We start from the raw sequence: 19,952 nt of genomic DNA, 5'->3' as shown, positions 1-19,952 counted from the left end.
TTGGAGCTGCACTTCTTTCAAATACAGTGAGAAGTCGGAAAAATTCAAAGCTTCATGTAAATATGTATTTTTCTTTTTTTTTTTTGGGTAATAAGCTTCTTATAAATCTTATTAATATAAAGCCAATATGTTATTATAGATTTATGTTTGTTGTTATAAATTGATATGGTAGCAAATATGGCAATGTCATATCCAACTGTTCCTAGGGTCATATGATGCCTAACCCACTTAAATATATTGATTGGGTGTGCATAACATAACATTTTTTGCTATTTTAACAACCAATTTTGACTCTCGCTGGCTACTCTAAACTACTATATAATTCTCAAGCACTCTAACTCAGATTGATGCACCTAACATATACATCTTAACCTCCACTCATTCATAAAATATATTAGCTTAGCAAAGGGGGGTTCTGTAGTTTTAGCAAAAAAGAAAAAAGTGAACAGAGTGATTTTATCATTTTGCTTGTGGTCAGTGCAAAAACTGTTAGGATTTTTAAATTTTGCTCCCATTAGATTGCCAAATTGGCACTGTGTCTTCTGAACGTTTGTAGGCCTTTTTCATTATCCTCTGTCCCTTTGTTTATGGTCTCCAAGGAGGATGATTGCAATTGGTTTTCCTTCTATATATATTGTTTTAGATGAATTTACTTAGAAAGTAAGAAAGAAAAAATGTTTGTCATGGTCTCCAAAAGGTTAAGAGCATGTCCACCTAAATTAGACAAATTTTTAGCACTAATGGAAAATGTTTTTAAGTCTAACCGTGAGGTTGCTATTTGCTAACCGATTTTTAGGTGAGAAGATGGATGAAAAGAAAAGCAAGCAGGCACACCGCTCGCTCACCTCAAAAGGGATGAAAGGTTGAGGGATAAAGGAGACATTGGATGCTTGAAAGGAAATGAGGATTTGTTAGCTTTCTCTTTGTCTAAATCACTTTTTGGGCAATTAGAGAGATACCCAAATTGTCCTTGAGTATCTGAGAGACTATTGTTTGTCACAGAATCCACAGAATAAAATAAGCTTATAGAGCTTGACCTTTTCCACAATCGAAAAGAAAATAAAAATTTTTTTAAAAAAAAAAAAAAAAAGGGATTGGCAGTGTGTGTGTTTGTGGTGAGATGGCCAGGTCTCTCTTTTTGTCGTCATATGCACCTTCTCAGAAATTAAAAATAAAGCTTCTTTTTTCACTGCACGCAGAGAAAAAGATAGAGAGAGACTTCTTTCTTTATTGAAACTTTTCATTGAGTCATTGATTAATGGTTACCTTTTTTATGTTTGAGACTGCAGAGAGGAGTCCAAAAAGCTTATCACATGAGTGTGTAGGAAAGTAATCATAGATTCTAGGATTATGAGAGTGCTTTATTTTGATGGGATTGGTCTTGCTATTGAAAAGAAGAAAAAATTATCCAAACATAGAACCATTTGTTTGACCATTTCAAACATGATTATTTTCTCTGCACTTTTCCTTCAACAAAGAATTAATATCCATAATTCACCAAAAGAAAAAGAAGTAATATCCTTATCATTGATCATTAATGGGTAAAATAATAGTACTCCCTCAAGCTAATATGGAAAAAAGACTGATTCTCCATTTTTAATCTAATGTTTGATGTCTGACTCTCCATTTGGATTGATGAACAGCTTGAATGGTTCTTTTGGATCCATCTGATATTGGTGAGGCAGAAAATTTTTAGTCCCAATAAATAAACAAATGAATCTTCTATTTTATCTTATTATCCAAGTTTTTATACAAGTCAGATGGACTGTTTCTCAATGCCAAAAAACATTAGATTACCGAGAAATATATCTAATTTATTTAACTTATTTAAGAGTATCATTTTTTTCAAATCAAACTGACAGACATCCTTCATGAAACAATGAAATTTGGGTTGTATTAATTATATTCTCTAATATTGTGGATTACAAAAAACAACATCCCTATTTCAAGGATCTATATTTACTCACAAAGTTCCATGCTAATTGATATTTTTCCAATATAAGCTGGTAGTTTTTCTATACACAAGATTAGTTTGATACCTATCTGTCTCTGGTATAAGACAAAGAAAATCCCCATTAAAAATTTTCAGATGATTAAACAATTCCAATACATTTAACACACACCTGACATTTTTCACAGTTTCTAGGTTGAAATTTAACTTGATTAAATTTACAGGATAGCTATTCGGTTAAACGAAGATATTGAAAAAATTATCAAACTTAGTGGTTCCCATAACTCGATACACAGTTCCTGCCAATATATATTTTCAAGACGTGTCAAGCACAATTTTCCAACCGATCGAGATGCTAAAAAGAAGACAAATAAGAAGTGAACTGGAAATGTATTTGAAATTCAAAAGAAGCTATACGCTCATGATATTCTGATAACTGTTTTAAGAAAGAAAAATGGAACTTTTCCACTTTTTCTTTGTGTTACATGTACGTGATCCTCGTTTTTTAGCTTTTGCCATGTTCTTGTTTGTTTTATGTGAAACAATATGTAGTGAATTTTGAATGCCATTCTTTTGAAATAACCAACTTGTTCAAATGAAATGTGTTCATATAGCTAGTGATAAACCAAAATCCCAATCTCTCTCAACAAAGTAAATCCTTAAACTAAACAAAGTTTTTTTTTCAACTTGCTAAAGCGGATTCTCTATGTGCGCTTTTAGTTGCTGGTCATGTTAATGTCTATGGCAACGTCATTTGTTCTAGCTGTACGCATATAGAAAAAGGGTATCTCTACAAATATTAGACCGAATTTAATATGTTTATTATTTTATTTGGTCTTCTTTTTTGGTAAATTATTTTATTTGGTCATGAGGTAAGTGGAAAAAAAAAAAAAAAAGTATAACTGATATGTATTATTAAAAGGGAAAAGCACTTTACAGAGTTTGGAAAAACTAGAATTTATTATAGGGAAAATGATATAGCTATAGGTTGTTTAAAAAATGTGAAGCAGAATCTATGCTTCTCGATCTGATGCTGCTGATGCATCTCTCATGAGTGGGGACTGAGTCAGTGCCTCGAGTTGGCCAAAACTAAATCCACAGAGAAAGGCAGAGAGAGAGAGAGAGAGAGATGTGACTGTGCAAGTGTGTAATGGTGGGAAACTTAGAAGGAGAAAGGGGGTTATAGGTTATAGGGGTGTGTTTGTTTGGGGTTGGGGGAAGATGAAGAATCCCAGAATCAGGACAGAAAAAGTGAACTTTCCAAAGAGATTTGGACAAGTGAGTCAATGCCAATCATAACCAGCAAAAGGCATCTCTTCCTTCCACTCTTTGTCCCCACTACCCCTCTCTCTCTCTCTCTCTCTCTCTCTTCCCCTCCTTATCAGCTCAGGAACACGAATTCTCCTACATCCTAAAAAAAAAACACCCACCACATCACTTTATTCAACAACATTGGTTAAGCAAGAACTTGAACTTCCACCACTCTTCATAGTTTATATTCAAACTCCAAATCTTACAAGTTTTTTTGCTTCCGAAAATCACCATTTGATGTTTTTCAACTCCATTTGATTGAATACTATTATTCTTCAGAAATGTTTCTTTGAGTAATATACCACATCGCTGCCACCCTCTTATCGGCTGTCCTCACCGTTTGAAGAAGTTCCAAAAAGACAAATCAGAATCTGTAAGAGTTGGGGTTTTTGGGACCACATGTTTGTGTCCTTAAAGTAGTATACTTCCTAATCAACTGAGATCTATAGGTCCTTCCATTGCGCTTAGCACCAAATTAAGGTACAACTAAATTACTAATGTTGTTTAGGAAGTGGGATTTGGTAATTGACTTGTACCAAAAACAATCTATTTGGAAAGACTCAGTAAGAAATGTCTTTATTTTTTTCTAAAATTTGGATTCTTTTTTAGAAAAGCTAGTGTGGTTTTCCATTCAAAAAGGCAAGGAAAACTTGCAAACCTGGAAAATAAAAACTCTATATAAATTTCTCCAACTAAAAGTTTTCAAGGAAAAAAAAAAAAAAAAAAAAAAGGGTAAATGGAGCACAATATTATTTTCAGCTTTCTCTTCCTTTTCCTTTGTTTTTTCCAGGTTAACAAACAGTAAAAATGCTTCTTTTTTTTTTTTTTTTTTTTTTTTTAAAATAATGACTACATTTACCCATGCATGCACTTTTTTCTGGTAAGAATCTTTTCTGCAGTTTCGATTATGGAATCTTTGGAAGATTTACCTTTCAAATTAATAAACATTTGCATTCACTGACTTCAACCCAAATTGGGAAACCTAAGTACCAAAATAAAACTGGTCAATCTTCTGTCTAAAAATGTGAAAGCTCTTTATGTGAATCTCCATTCATAGAATTTTTTAACCTTACAGAAGTGATTTGGTTCACATTTCAATTACTGTACCTTGGTGGAAAAAATTTGCAATTATCGTTACAAAGGAGGTTATATATTTATTTAAAGTTCAAAGCAAACAAGGGAAAAACCAGCTTTAGAAATTCGTTAAAGAATTCTTGAATAAAGCAGAATAAAATCTTATAACTTTCAACTCTTTTTAAGTAGATCATCTTCTATGTTTTGGTCCAACTTCTCAAAGGAAGCTAATAGAATAAAGGTTTCCACATTGTTGGTAGATGTCAAACTTCCTACTCCGGTCCGATAATAATGTTTACTACCAGATGTTCTTTTAGAAAAGTTAATTAAATTATTAATAACACTACAATAATTGTTATAATATTTGATCTAGATGGTCAAAACATTTATATGTTAATTATTGAATAAACAAAGCAACCACTCTCTAATTTATATGTTCCATAGACGGGACAATTTTGGCAGGGCAGTTAAAATGTCACATTAGAAGTTGACCTGCCATTTTAAAACCGGAAGTGAAAAAGGCCACCTAACTAAGGGAAATGAAATATATTGGGTTTTTATTGGAATTTGGGTCATTTAGCATAGCCATAGGATTTTAATCATGATTTTCTGAACGGGTTTCTTTAATTACATAAGATTATACAAGCACGTTTATCTGTTTTTTTTCTAAGAAAAAGAAAATAAATTATTATAATTTACTTTTAAAAGAAATTATCAAAGTAATGTAATTGACCAAACAAATTTCTATTTACCCAAAAAAAAAAAATATATATATATATATATATAGAACGTTTAAAAATTGTATTTGTTCAAATTAATTAAACTATATTCCTCTTCTCCTTTCTAGAGTCCTATTCAGCTAATAAACCTGTGTAGATTTGAAAATTAACTGATGAACTCTAATTGTTCAGGGACAATAAGCTTCCCTTTCTTTTCTTTCTTTCTTTCTTTCCTTTTTTTTGTTTTTTTCCCTGTATTTTTAATTATTAGTTACTTAACTTTCCTTTTAGTTGATAAGAGCACTTGGAAAACTTAAAAAAAATAAATAAATAAATAAAAATTTAAAATAAAAATTTCAAAGGGGCTACAACCATACATCAGCATATGAATGTGCAGCAATTTCTACCTTTAAGGACAAAAAAAAAATAATAATAATAATAAAAAAAAATTGCACAGGATTGCGGACCCCAAGCAATAGAATTTGGACGTGGGTCTTTTGTTGAAATAGAACCACCTTACCTTTTTTTTTTTTTTTTTTATGGTTAATGATGGAAAAACTAAATAAAATATGTCCGACCTGAATTGACATATTTTGTTTGACTTTAATAGGTTAGCAGTATTTTAGCATATTTCATGTTTTTAAACTATAGATCGCCTGGTATTTTGTAATTGCTATATTAACCTTCGAAATAAGATAGGATAAAATGGGATAATTATTGTAATGAGAAATAGTGGGGTATGTGACTGTGTTGAAAAGATTATTGCATATTTTGCATAGCATCGTCATATAAATGTTACAACGAGGATACATACGTAATAACAAGCACATATATCCAACAATGCTTATACATGCATAACCACATTTGTACATTTCTCATCAAGTCATTGTGGATGGATTTTGAGAGTAATGATTGATGATTCAAGCATAAAGCTCTTGTGCATCCAATTATCAACTATAATTGGAAATTTCCAATTGAGTATTCAAAAATTATTAACACTCTAGGATTGTTAATTTTGTAAGTAAATGAAAATTATTCATTGGAGTTGAGAAATGATGAAGTATACAACTATACTAAAAAAAAAACATTGCATGTTTTGCATAACATTGTCATAGAAATTTAATAATAGGCATATGACATAACAAGAAGTACATATGCATAATAATAATCATATATATATATAACTATATTTTTACATTTCACTGTTAAAATTTCTATTTTAAATGAAATTGTATAGAAATAGAGAAAAGAGAAATACTCCATTTATAAATTTGGTAAAGTACAAGAATGATCTTTAGTTTAATGATCTTTATCCAACTAATACCTTTTAGACTCCAACCCTCATAAAATTTTATAATTCCTTTTTATTCTTTCTTTCCTATAAAGTTTGTTTTTGCCTTCCAACAAAACTTGTTGAATTTGTTTGTTGCAGAGGCAACTGTATATACTATATAAGCGCAATGGTGTGGAGGAATGGTAGTTTTCGTTTTGTAGATAATTTCCGTAATATTTCTTTAAAATTTTCATTTTTTCAATGGATTAGGATATTTAGGGTTAAAAAAAAAAATTATAATTTTCATCGAAATATCCAATATTTCCTTGGAAAGTTTTATTCATATATTTATACATCAATTCTATCACACTTTAGTCAAAATTTTCATAACATGCGTTGATAATTCTGAAGTTTTATCATAATTTCCATAACATTTTAAAATATCCCTAAGTTAAAAATATTATTAACAATACGAGGACACAAATTGAACATAAAAGAGGTTGAACCTACATGCGAAGAGCAAAGAGAAATGATATGATAATATAAATATAATAATTACGGGGATTATTGGAATTGGTAATAAAATCTCTTTTTATTTTAAAAATTTTTTAAAGTGCTTTTTATTATGTTAAAATAAAAACACTGTTAAAGATGTTCTATCTAACTAGGACTTATTCAATTAAAATAAAAAGAAAGAACATGTTAAATATGACCTTATATCCCAAACCTCTCCCAAAAGAAAAAAAATATTCAGCCAACAAAAAAACCCTCTCGAAAAAAATTATATATATATATATATGAAAAAAATTAAAAAAATTGAGGACATGTACTAATGTAAGTGTATGTAGTTATTTACGAGGTGCATCTAGAATTACCCTTCCATCAGGCCATTTGGAGGGGTTAGGTGGGCTGTTCCCTTTTTTGTCCCAATAGAATGGTAGGTTGGGCTTTGTTTCTGGACCGGGCTTGTTTATCTCCTTAATTTTCTGAATTTTGACTTTTTTTTCTCTTTTTTGCTTACATGGAAGATTTTGGACTTCATTTATTAAGTTTGAATGTAAAACAGAAAGTATAGGTCCAAAAGGCATTAATGCCTCTATTGGTCTGGAAAGTGGTTTTTTATTTTTATTTTTTATTGTTTTTTGCTTGAATGGTCTGGAAAGTGGTTGAGAACACTAACATCCCTCCCTAAATATGAGCCACCCTTCCAGTTTCAATGGATATTATCTCATACATCGACCCATTTGAATCAAAATTAGTCAAACCTAATAAAGTGGTTTATTAGCTCCTTTGGCCCAATCTGGTCGAGTGGGTTTAATTCATTAAAATGGGTAAAATATATAAACCATTACAAGCTACTAATAGATAAAATGGGCAAACATTTTTATTATATATATTAATAATATATATTTTAGTAAAATTTTAATTAATATAGCTGTAATATTTCATTGGACCCTTAGGAGGCAACTAAAATGAAAGAAGGAAAAAGGTAGAAAAAAAAAAAATCGAAGCCATAACTTGAGAAGTAGTCTGATTGGATTATGTTAAATTTATCAATTTAAGGAAATACAGATTTTTTTACCTGGTTTAGTAGTTTCATTATTATTATTATTATTATTATGGTATTGAATTTGTTAATATTCTCGTAGCTGAAGAAGACCAGTAATTCCAAATTATTCCCATTCCTATTTTATCTGAGAATTTTATGGATGCGGTTCGTATTCGTTTTTTATTTCTTCAAGCAAAATGAAAAGTTTGATGTCCTTCTTAATATGGTATTCCAAGCTAATGAGTGGTGATCATATTGCCACTACAAATGCACGATTCCCAAAAAAAAAATTACTATTATCCATAAATCCAGTAAAACCTAAGAATAAAGTAAAATGTTTTCATAACCAATATTAGTTAATATAGATTGGGGGTTGAATTATTCAGGACAAAAGCCAAATTAAAATCATAACGTAGACATTCAACAAATACCCGCATTCAAAGGAAGAAAGCCCACTAATAATTAAAAAACAATGATAAAGACCCATATATAATTTCCAAAAAAAAAAAAAAAAGAAATCATATTTCTTTTTAATACTCGCTTATAATTTTCAAAAAGCCACAAACTCAATTTTTGAACTAAATTGCAAAAAGATCAACGGATAAAACTTTCGGTGGGCTAAAGCGAAAATGTAAAAGAAATCGATGTACACCGCGCACATCGCATCTCGATGTCTAATACTTGGAAATGAAATCCCATTAACCAAAACAAAAAAAGAAAAAAAATAAAAATAACAAAACTTGGAAATTTGAAACCAGAGGGCACGTATACAGAAAACACATTATAATAAAAACAAAAAAAATTTTAGAATTGTGTTTGGTCATAAAGCCTCGCGCCACGTTACGGAAACAGGTAGAGAAAGCGCGCTTTCTCATCCCCGAAACGAATCCGGTTAGATTTAGATTTGGATTAGAGAGAGAAAGAGTTCCATTCCACCATATAAGTTGAAAAAAAAGTTGAAAAAAAAAAAAAAAACAAAAAAACAAGTCGGTCTTCCAATTCGCAACCTCTATGGTTTAGATTTTAAGATTTGTAGTAGATCCCCTTTTATTAGGTCTTTTTCTTTTTAATTTATTTTTTTTAAATTTTCTTTCCCACAAAACCCAAACCAACCATAGCCAGCCAGACCACTTCTTCAAAATCGTACCCCACTATCGTCTTTTTGCTATCTATCTAAATATTTATCCCACATCTTCAAATCCTCATCATCTAATCCTATTTGGTCAATTTTCTTTTTCATTTTTTTTTTTTTTTTTTTGGACCCGGGACCTGCCCACCTCCCTCAATCCCCACCAGCAAAAAAAAAAACACAAAGGGGGTCACAGAAAAACACACATCTTTTACATCTGTGTTACTAGCCTAGCATGGAAGATTGAGGGAGACAAATAACTCCTAAGCTACCCAACCCAAAAAAATAAAATAAAACCATATTCAAATTACCCACCAACCCAATCAAAACCCACCCATAAAATTTCACCACCCCTTTTTTCTTTTCTCACCCTTTGAAAAAAAAAAAAAAAAAGAAATTAAAAAAAAAAAAGGTGATCTTCGTCTAAAACTCTCCCCCATTCTTTATAAGGTACATTACTATCATTTCTCTTCGTATCTATGTATCTCTGTAATTTGGCTTTGAGGCATAACCTTGTTTGTATGTATGTCACATTTTTATTTTTTTAATTTAATTTTTTTTTTCAGTTGCAGTCAATTTTTTTGCTGACCTAGCTCACCCCCTTCCATATTATTAACATATTCGAAAAAACAATATACATACATGTACTGAAAAAAATAACAATAGTAATAACAAGGACAAGGTGAACGCTCTTCGATTCCAACTTTTAATTGGTCTTTTATTAGGGATTTCCTGGCATTTATGTTGTATATTTGGTACATAATTTTTTTAAGAGTTTGTGTTTTGTTTAATTCAATTTTTTCTGGGTGAACTTGTTTGTTGCATGTCCACGATCCGCCGTACATGGGGTTTTCTATGCTGTGGATAAATATACACCAATTAATGCTGATAGTATAGGGTTTTAACGAGTCTTTATGCTGGGTTTAGTAAATTAGGGCTTTTTTCCCCTCAGATGTTATTCCTAATCTGTGCAGTTGCATATTATGGGTTTATTGGTTATAACTAAGATACGATTTGGGGAATTTGTTAGGTCATTTGGAGATTTCCTTTTTTTCCTTGAAAATGTCATTTGGAGAACGTCGAAGTATATATATATTTTTTAGAGCCAATTCAAAAATGAAGTTTTATTGGCTGTTGATTGACAGTCACAATGGTTCTGATACAGACGTTTCCTATTCTGGGTTTTAACCTTATGGAATGCTTTTTGAGTTAAATTGTTTCCGTTGTTTGTTATTAGTTTTCCTGTTTTAAGGCAAACATTTCCCGGCTTTGATCTTCTTTCATGTATGTCCAATATATATATATATATATATATTATTTTTCTTGAAACCAAATATAATTTTTTTAGGAGCAAAGAGTCCTATAGTAGTATCTTAATTTTTGCTTACTTTCTTTTATATTATTTATATATACGTATATATTGTTTCCGTAGTTTTATTTATTTGTTTATTAAAAAAATATTAAGGAGAAGGAATAATATATAAAAAGAATTATCTGCCTGAAGGATACTTATACTATTGTGTGTGCTTATGGCGATTATTGATAAGCTAACAGTTATAGTAAAATCTAAGCTTTACAAACAGTGAATGTATGTAAAATTTGTGAGTTAATATTATTATTATTATAATAATAATAATAATAATAATAATAATAATGTTTTAGTCTGCAGATGCAAAGCATCTAATAATTGAAATTTTGCATTTGATTAATAAAATATAATTAGTAAATGCTTATGGCACTTAAATCTTTTAATCTTACTATGGTAATATGTCACAATATAATAGTTTTCTTGGTGCAAAAATACCAAGAATCCAATAGCTGTATTTTGCAGCTAACTGATAGTTAATTATAAACAAATGCATATGTCACTTGAATCTTCTAAGCATACAACTTACCATGGTAAATTTGTTACAGTCGAAGGTTTGTGGCTTAGTTCTGTTGAAAAGATGATAGCTTTCTGTGGCAAATGCTTCAACATTGTTGAAGTGGAGGAACAAACAAAAGCGAGGAGAAAATAGAGATAGTTTTTTAGGTAAATAACCTGTTATGTGGCAAACAGCACAAATATCAATAATTTACTAGGAGGGTTATTTGGGAAATCCTTTTTTGGTACATCATTTAGGAAATCCTTAAGACAGTGAAATCTTGCTTTTCTATTGAGTTTGAACTGCCTTGATACTTTTTTCACTTTTAAAATGATGATTCTGCTTTTTCCCCTGATTTATCCGGAAGGATTTAAGCTAAAAAATACAGGTGATGCAAGATGGAAACAATCTCTGAAAACTTATCAAAGAAGAGGAAAACTAGATTCTAAAGCCCAAATTTTAATTTGGCATGATCTAGGACAAGATGGGCTTATTTGGGACCTTTAAGGATCTTACTAGCTTTAATTTAGTTTAGTTTCCTATTTTAATTAGAGTCTCTTATTATTTTAGTTTACTTAAGTTTTTAGGAAATTTTATTATTTAGTTTCCTTATTTAACTAGGTTTCCTATTATTTTAGCTTCCTAATTTTGTTATAAATAGGGATTTTGGTAACTCTTTTAGTGAAGTTGATTAATAATACAAGTATTTTCTGAGGGTTATTTCTCTGGTTTTGTGTGATGCAAAACAAACTTAGGTGTGATACCTAGGGATTTTAGGAGTGATTTCTAAAATTGTTCTAGTGTGATACTAGAGCCTACTTTTTGATTTTCAGTTTTCTTTCCTTCCCCACCTGTCCTACATCAGTTTGGTATCAGAGCCAGGTTTGTCTGTATCAACAGGTCACTTAACGACTATTTTAACATAGGTTATGATGCTAAATAATACCACAGGTGACACTAGTTTACAGACTTTGAAGTAAACTAGTACATTGTTAAACAAAATTATGATTGTTAGGCACTTGCTTAAGATGGTTGGAAATTTAGAAGTATACAACCTTTTAAAGGGGAATTTTTTTAGAGTTATATGTTTGTTTATATTTTATACTTTTGGCAATTCAAAGATGCAAATGGCTCAGTTACCATTTCCTCGTTCAATTTAGAATTTAGTATATATCTGATTCCATGTTTGGCTTCTCACTTTATTTTAGTATGTTCTATATTCTTTTTTTGACTTCATGAGTTTGCGCTTTTCTTGAACAGAGAGGTGAATAGGGAAATAATTATTACATTCACATCATATGGCATTACAATTTTAAGTATAAAGTCATGGAAGTGCTTCCTTGTTCTGGTGTTCAGTATGTTGGAGAATCAGATTGCCCTCAGCAGAGTTCAGGGAAAGATTTTGTTTATGATGGAGAATCTAACTGTATCGAAAATGGAAAACAAACTCAATTGGCAGAAAATAAAGCAGATGATGGATTGCTAAATATGGAAATACCTCAATTAGAAAGAGAAGGTGGAGCTGAAGTGACAGTTGATGGATTGCCATCTACAGAAGGAAACTGCAATGGAGCTTCTCATGATAGTCAGGTGGAGGGCCAAAGGTTATCTTGTGGGTCACATGGATACGAAGATGATGATGCAAGTGCACAGAATTACTGCACAGAATCTTCATTAGCCTCTGAGAACTGTCATCTTATTGTAGATACCATTGAAAGTGAATTGCCAAACAACAATAGGGATGGAGAGTCATCTCTCATAGAGCCCACATGGCTAGAAGGTGATGAATCTGTGGCGCTGTGGGTCAAGGTACTGTTTGTTTCATTCTCTTTTCATTTTGTTTTCGTAATTTTCTGTCAAAATGTTACACTATCTTTAGGATTTTTCTTTTATTTTTTCTTTGCCTTTAGAGGATATTCATCACGTACCATATATTTTTCTAGTCTTATAATTTTTACCACGAGTGATATGGTGGCAGTGCAGATGATTATATGTGCTGATTTTGTTTTCATTTTCACCTTTCACTATTTCTCCAAGTATAGTGGAGAGGGAAGTGGCAGGCAGGGATCAGATGTGCAAGGGCTGACTGGCCATTATCAACTTTGAAAGCAAAACCAACTCATGACAGGAAGAAGTATTTTGTTATATTTTTTCCACACACAAGGAATTATTCTTGGGCAGATACGCTACTTGTTCGATCAATCAATGAATATCCGCAGCCTATTGCATATAAAACACATAAAATTGGTCTTAAAATGGTAAAAGATTTGACAGTGGCAAGGCGATTTATTATGCAAAAGCTAGCTGTTGGTATGCTGAATATTGTTGACCAATTTCATACTGAGGTATGTGATTTGATGCTCACTTCTCTCAAATGGAGCTTTTACTCTTTATTGGTGTGTTTCTTCTCTTTATTGGTGTGTTTCTTTGTCTTGTATGGTTTTTGTTTTGTTCGTTGTTTGTTCCCCTTTTTTTTTTAATTTTTTTTTCTTTATTATTCTCTTTATTGCTTACTAAAGATCTGCTTAAACTTGTGTAGGCTTTGGTAGAGAGTGCTCGTGATGTGTTGGTCTGGAAGGAGTTTGCAATGGAGGCTTCTCGCTGTAATGGTTATTCTGATCTTGGAAGGATGCTTCTGAAGCTTCAGAGTGTAAACTCCTACCCTTGGTGATACTGCTAGTAGTAGTTAGTGAAATTTTTTAGTTGTTGTTTTCTGTATTTAACATGATTTGAGCCCTTCTCTTTGTCTGTAGTTAGCGAATTTATTCGTTGTTGTTTTCTGTATTTAACATGATTTGAGCCCTTCTCTTTGTCCAAGCTATCTTATGACTAGTGAAACTATGATAATTGCTATAAATTTTATTTATTTATTTATTTATTTTTGAGTTATGCTTTAGAAAAACTGGTTTTCCTAATTGTGTCTTTTACCTGTACTAGTTCGATCTTGTTGGAACCTCATTTGCTTGATTGCTGACAGTGGCATGTCTAATGTACTATATAGCATTGAGTCCATGTATTTAGTGGTTATATCCATTCTATTTGACTTATTCTAAATAAAAGCGGTACTTTTCAGTTCATGATTTGATATTATGCTTAAACTCGAATTATTTTGCTTGTTCTTCATAAGTTGAGAATTTCCTCTATGTTTTTAGGGTCTTGGTATTGAAGAATGTAGTTTTTCCTTTACAGATGATATTACAACGCTATATAAATTGTGACTGGCTAAAGAATTCATATCAGTCTTGGGTACAACATTGTCAGAGTGCACATAGTGCTGAGTCCATTGAAATGCTGAAGGAGGTACACTTTACAATTTAGCTGCTTATTCATGCACTGTTTTTATATTTTTATTTTTTTGATAGGAAACATTACTTTATTGAAAAACATTACAAAAATTTAAGAGGATTAGAAGATGTCTTACATAGTCGAAAACTAAACTAACATCCTACATCATATCCATCCATTTCAACAAAATCAAAGAAATTGGAATATTTATAAACTCATTGTAAAGAAGCCTGAAACTTGATAAGATCCCGTGATTCTCACATCTTGATTCCTTTCTCCTAAAATCCTACAATTTCTTTCCAGCCTTTCATTCATTCACTACAATATATACTGCTTTAAGATAATGAGTTGTCATAGATGGGCTAACCATGAGTTCTAGAAAGGGACAAGTTTTGCATGTCCCTGGAAAATTAGACATCACATAGTATTTTATCCTTGTATGGTATTGTTCTCGATGGGGTGTAGTATTTTGATCTGCTAGATCTACTGTAAATTGTGGAGGAGCTGGTGCACTTTAATCACCTAGTTAGAAGTTACTGCTATTTCTTGCGACTTTAGATTTGGAATGAAACTAATCCATCATACTTACTATGGTGAATAGAAACAACTCCTAAATAGAAACATTTTGATTTGAAAAAATCTTAACATTGAATGATTTGCTCAAGCTTTTGGTTAATGATGTCTTCCTTTCTTTGCTTCAGGAGTTATATGATTCGATTCTCTGGAATGAAGTCCACTCTCTCAGAGATGCACCTGTCCAGCCCACATTGGGTTCTGAGTGGAAAACCTGGAAACATGAAGTTATGAAGTGGTTTTCAACCTCAAATCCCATGACCAATGGTGGAGAATCACAGCAACAGAGTAATGATAGTCCATTAACTGCAAGTCCCCAAGTTAGCAGGAAAAGGCCCAAGCTTGAAGTTCGTCGTGCTGAGACACATGCTTCCCAGGTGGAAAGTAGGGGTTCAGATCAATCTGTAACCCTTGAAATTGATTCTGGATTTTTTAATAATGTAGACATTGTACATACTAGTAAATTAGCATCAGAACCTCATAAAGAGGAAGATTTTAAAGAGGTGGCGGCACCAACGAAGTTGCCTGGTGATATGGCTGATAAATGGAATGGAATTGTAGTTGAAGATCAAAATGCTGGGTTCAACCAAAGTAAAGATATTGAATTGACACCTGTCAATGAAGTGACTGCTAGACCTTTGGATTCAGGAAATAAGAATCGGCAGTGTATTGCTTATATTGAATCTAAGGGAAGGCAATGTGTCAGGTGGGCTAACGATGGTGATGTTTACTGTTGTGTGCATTTATCCTCCCGTTTCATAGGCAACTCTGCAAGAGCCGAAGGGATTCTCTCTAATGACACACCTATGTGTGAAGGGACAACTGTTCTTGGTACTAGATGTAAGCATCGATCTCTACATGGATCCTCATTTTGTAAGAAACACAGGCCCAAGAATGAAACTAAGAAAATATCAAATTTTTCAGAGAATACGCCTAAGAGAAAGTATGAAGAGGATGCTCCTAGTTTAGAAACCTCAAATTGCAAAGAGATTGTGTTAGTGGGAGATATAGGAAGCCCACTCCAAGTGGATCCTCTTGCAGTCGTGGAAGGTGATACCCATGGAAGAAGCAGCTTAGTTGAGCATACTGCTACAGATTGTAATAGCTCAGAGCCCCTGCACTGCATAGGCTCCTGCTTACCTGAAAACAACAATCCTTGTCTGGAAAGTCCAAAGCGTCATTCTTTATACTGTGAAAAGCACTTACCAAGCTGGCTTAAACGTGCAAGGAATGGCAAGAGTAGGATAGTATCAAAAGAAGTGTTTGTAGATCTTCTGAGGGACTGCCACTCACAGGAGCAAAAGTGTCATTTACATCAGGCATGTGAGCTTTTCTACAGGCTCTTTAAAAGTATTTTATCCTTAAGAAACCCAGTACCTAAGGAAGTTCAATTTCAGTGGGCTCTATCTGAAGCTTCCAAAAATTTTAATGTTGGAGAGTTCTTTATGAAGTTAGTTTGCAGCGAAAAGGAGAGACTCAGAAGGATCTGGGGCTTCAGTGCAGATGAAGACACACAAATTTCCTCTGTCATGGAAGAACCAGCTTTGTTGCCATTGGTGGTTGATGGTAGCCATGATGATGAAAAAGCAATTAAGTGCAAAATTTGCTCAGAGGAGTTTTTGGATGACCAAGCACTTGGCAACCACTGGATGGACAATCATAAAAAGGAAGCACAATGGCTATTTAGAGGTTATGCCTGTGCAATCTGTCTTGATTCTTTTACTAATAAGAAAGTACTTGAAACTCATGTACAGGAGAGACATCATGTGCAATTTGTTGAACAGTGTATGCTTCTTCAGTGTATTCCTTGTGGCAGCCATTTTGGGAATACTGAAGAATTATGGTTGCATGTGGTCTCAGCACATCCTGTTGATTTCAGGCTTTCAAAGGCAACTCAACAGGCTCTGTCTACTGGTGATGAATCTCCTCCAAAGCTTGAGCTGTACAATTCAGCTTCTCTGGATAATAACTCTGAGAATACAAATGGTTTCCGAAAGTTTATTTGCAGGTTTTGTGGGTTGAAGTTCGATTTACTTCCTGATCTTGGTCGACACCATCAAGCTGCTCATATGGGAGCAGGCTTGGTCAGTTCTCGACCTCCAAAGAGGGGGATACGGTATTATGCTTATAGATTAAAATCTGGGAGGCTTAGCCGTCCTAGATTTAAAAAAAGTCTGGCAGCTGCATCATTAAGGATCAGGAACAGGGCAACTGCTACTATTAAAAAACGAATCCAAGCATCAAAGTCACTTAGCACTGCGGGGATAAGCATGCTTTCTCATGTAACTGAGGCAGAAAATCTTGGTAGCTTGGTGGAATCTCAATGCTCAGCTGTGGCAAAGATTTTGTTCTCTGAGATACAGAAAACAAAACCTCGGCCAAACAACCTTGATATTATATCTACTGCACGCTCCACCTGCTGCAAAGTCAGTCTTAAAGCCTCACTAGAGGAAAAATATGGAGTATTGCCAGAGCGTTTGTATCTGAAGGCAGCCAGGCTCTGCAGTGAGCATAACATCCGAGTAGATTGGCACCAAGATGGGTTCATTTGTCCTAAAGGATGCAAGGCATTCAAGGATCCACTTTTGTTGTCTCCCTTGAGACCTCTTCCAAGTGGTTTTCTGGGCCATAGATCTGAATGTTCAGCAGATCCTCTGGATGACAAGTGGGAGATGGATGAGTGCCACTATATCATTGATTCACACTACTTGAGACCAAGATTCATGCATAATGCCTTTGTACTGTGTGATGATATAAGCTTTGGACAGGAATTGGTTCCAGTGGCGTGTGTAGCAGATGATGATCTTGTGGATTCTGATCCCCACCTTGCAGCTAGTTGTGAGGTTCAAAATTCTAGACATTCCAAGCCTTGGGAGAGTTTTACCTATGTTACAAAACCGTTGCTTGATCAATCCCTTGCTCTTGATACAGAGGTATGTTTATAGGACTAGTAGTTTTTTGTCTAATATACCATCCAGTTTGGATCTTGACCTTCATCTGTATCTTGTATCCTATGCTGTCCTTTGTTTTTACCTAACCCCCATATATTATTGTGGTAAAATTAAATCTATTTTTCCCTCGCTAGTGCACATTTCCATGAATTACATCTTCCCATGCTATATCTCCACTTTTCACCCCTTCCTGCACAAGTGCATATTTCCATAAAAACCTAGGTATATGTTTCTGTATTCATAAATGATTAAAATGTCTAACTATGACATATATTGTTTATATTATTTCTTTTTCTTTCCTTTTTGAACTTTTTTGTCTTTTCCCTCCTTTTATCAGCAGAGTTTGCAGTTGGGTTGTGCCTGTCCACAGCTAAGGTGCTGTCCTGAAACATGTGATCATGTATACCTTTTTGATAATGACTATGAAGATGCAAAAGACATTTTTGGGAAACCCATGCGCGGTAGGTTCCCATATGATGATAAAGGACGGATCATCTTGGAGGTAAGTTATATCTAGCGTCACCTGCCGTTTGCATCCCTATTATTTATCATCACATATGGTGATTATTTGTTAATGACTGGCAATTTAACTCGTTTCTCACCAACTATGCAGGAAGGCTACCTTGTTTATGAGTGTAATGATAGGTGTAGCTGCAGTAAAAACTGCCCAAATAGGGTTTTGCAGAATGGAGTTAGAGTGAAACTGGAAATCTATAGAACAGAAAAAAAGGTAAATCTTTCAGTCTCCCTCTCTCTCTCTCTCTTTCTCTCTCTCTCTCTCTCTCTCTCTCTCTCTCTCTGTGTCTCTGTGCAGCACTTTGCAGTATTCTTCTTGATCTCTCTATATTGGTTTTAGGGATGGGCTGTCAGGGCAGGTGAAGCCATTCTACGGGGCACATTTGTGTGTGAGTACATTGGCGAGGTTTTAGATGAGCAGGAAGCTAACAAGAGGCGCAAAAGGTATTGGTTTTCAGTTTCTCATGAATAGATTGTCTTACTTTTTAATTTTAATTTTTTATTTTTGCTTTCCTGCTTTCCTATTTTCTGATTTTGTTGTAAATTACACGAAGCTTCCTTGAGCACAAGGAATAATGGGGGCATTGTTGTTTTCGCAATATCCAAGCTTTTTGAAAGATTTCTTTAACTTTCATATAAAAAAATAAGTATGTAGATTAGTGTTGTTATATTTTTATGTAATAACTAATCTTAGAACCTGTACAAGCATGAGATTTCTTCATGAAATACCAGAAGCATCATTTTAAGCTTGCACTTAGAAGTGAAAATCTCATATCCAGCATTTAATCTTTTCCTAAAGCCCAGTATGATAGGACATCCTACTGTAATTTCTAAATATAGGAGGGATGTTATATTACCTGGACTAGGCATCTGGATTTGTCTGTTTTTCAAAATATATATCCATACCATGTCCTGTAGACATAGATATTGCATATGATGAAATAAAGGGTCCATGTAAGCTGTACTAAAGTTTGAGCCCTTTTGATCATCAGATATGGCACAGAAGGTTGCAGCTATTTATATGAGATCGACGCTCATATTAACGATATGAGCAGATTGATTGAAGGACAGGCCCGATATGTAATCGATGCCACAAAGTACGGAAATGTTTCACGGTTCATCAATCATAGGTGAGAAAACAATTGTCAAAACTCCTATTTATTTGGACTTAATTTCTTTGTGATCTTCCTTTTTGTTTTTTACTCTTGAAATGTGTCATTCTTCTTAGCTGCTCGCCGAATCTTGAGAATCACCAAGTTCTAGTGGAAAGCATGGATTTTCAGCATGCGCATATCGGTTTGTATGCAAATCGAGATGTAGGCACTCTCTTATCTCCTAAGGCTTAGTACTATTTTTTGTTAGACGATTACATTTTTGTGATTTATTTTACACTATTTATTTATATGAGCAGATAGCTTTGGGAGAAGAACTAACGTACGACTATCGATATGAGCTGCTGCCTGGAGAAGGATATCCATGCCACTGTGAAGCTTCCACATGCCGTGGCCGCCTTTATTAAAACTTTTGATCATATTTGACAAATCAGCATTTCGTTAAAGTTTTCATTGTTAATGTGGGGAGGGCCAGTTAGATTAGGGTAAAAAAATAAATATTTTATATATTTATTTGTTTTCAAAATTTGTTTTATTTTTTATATGAAACAAGTTAATTTTTTTTCCGTTGAAAAAAATACAAATTTTGGTTGCATTTGGTAAATATTTCGTGTATATATATATGTACATTTTTTTAAAAATTA

General features: G+C 33.1%; 1 protein-coding gene across 7 annotated transcripts; it reads left to right on the top strand.

Annotated features, from left to right (window-relative positions):
- The first annotated feature begins 8,719 nt into the window (after nucleotides 1-8,719).
- LOC107424821 (histone-lysine N-methyltransferase SUVR5) lies at nucleotides 8,720-19,903 on the top strand. Of its 7 annotated transcripts, none has more exons than XM_048478722.2 (12): nucleotides 8,727-9,456; nucleotides 12,132-12,680; nucleotides 12,914-13,216; nucleotides 13,411-13,521; nucleotides 14,061-14,171; nucleotides 14,858-17,662; nucleotides 18,018-18,182; nucleotides 18,294-18,410; nucleotides 18,537-18,640; nucleotides 19,189-19,326; nucleotides 19,425-19,512; nucleotides 19,608-19,903. In XM_048478722.2, exons 2-12 carry the CDS (start codon nucleotides 12,198-12,200, stop codon nucleotides 19,713-19,715), a joined length of 4,533 nt encoding a protein of 1,510 aa, XP_048334679.2. In that variant the 5' UTR covers nucleotides 8,727-9,456; nucleotides 12,132-12,197; the 3' UTR covers nucleotides 19,716-19,903. The 7 variants fall into 7 exon arrangements, with proteins under 7 accessions (XP_060674775.1, XP_048334679.2, XP_048334680.2 ...); XM_048478723.2 differs by having other exon boundaries at nucleotides 8,729-9,456; nucleotides 18,021-18,182; XM_048478724.2 differs by having other exon boundaries at nucleotides 8,730-9,456; nucleotides 12,228-12,680.
- Nucleotides 19,904-19,952: the final 49 nt, after the last annotated feature.

This window comes from Ziziphus jujuba, chromosome 7, assembly GCF_031755915.1.
Source record: "Ziziphus jujuba cultivar Dongzao chromosome 7, ASM3175591v1".
Taxonomy (NCBI): domain Eukaryota; kingdom Viridiplantae; phylum Streptophyta; class Magnoliopsida; order Rosales; family Rhamnaceae; genus Ziziphus; species Ziziphus jujuba.
Note: the sequence above shows the minus strand (reverse complement) of the source record. Positions and strands in the feature narration are given on the sequence as shown.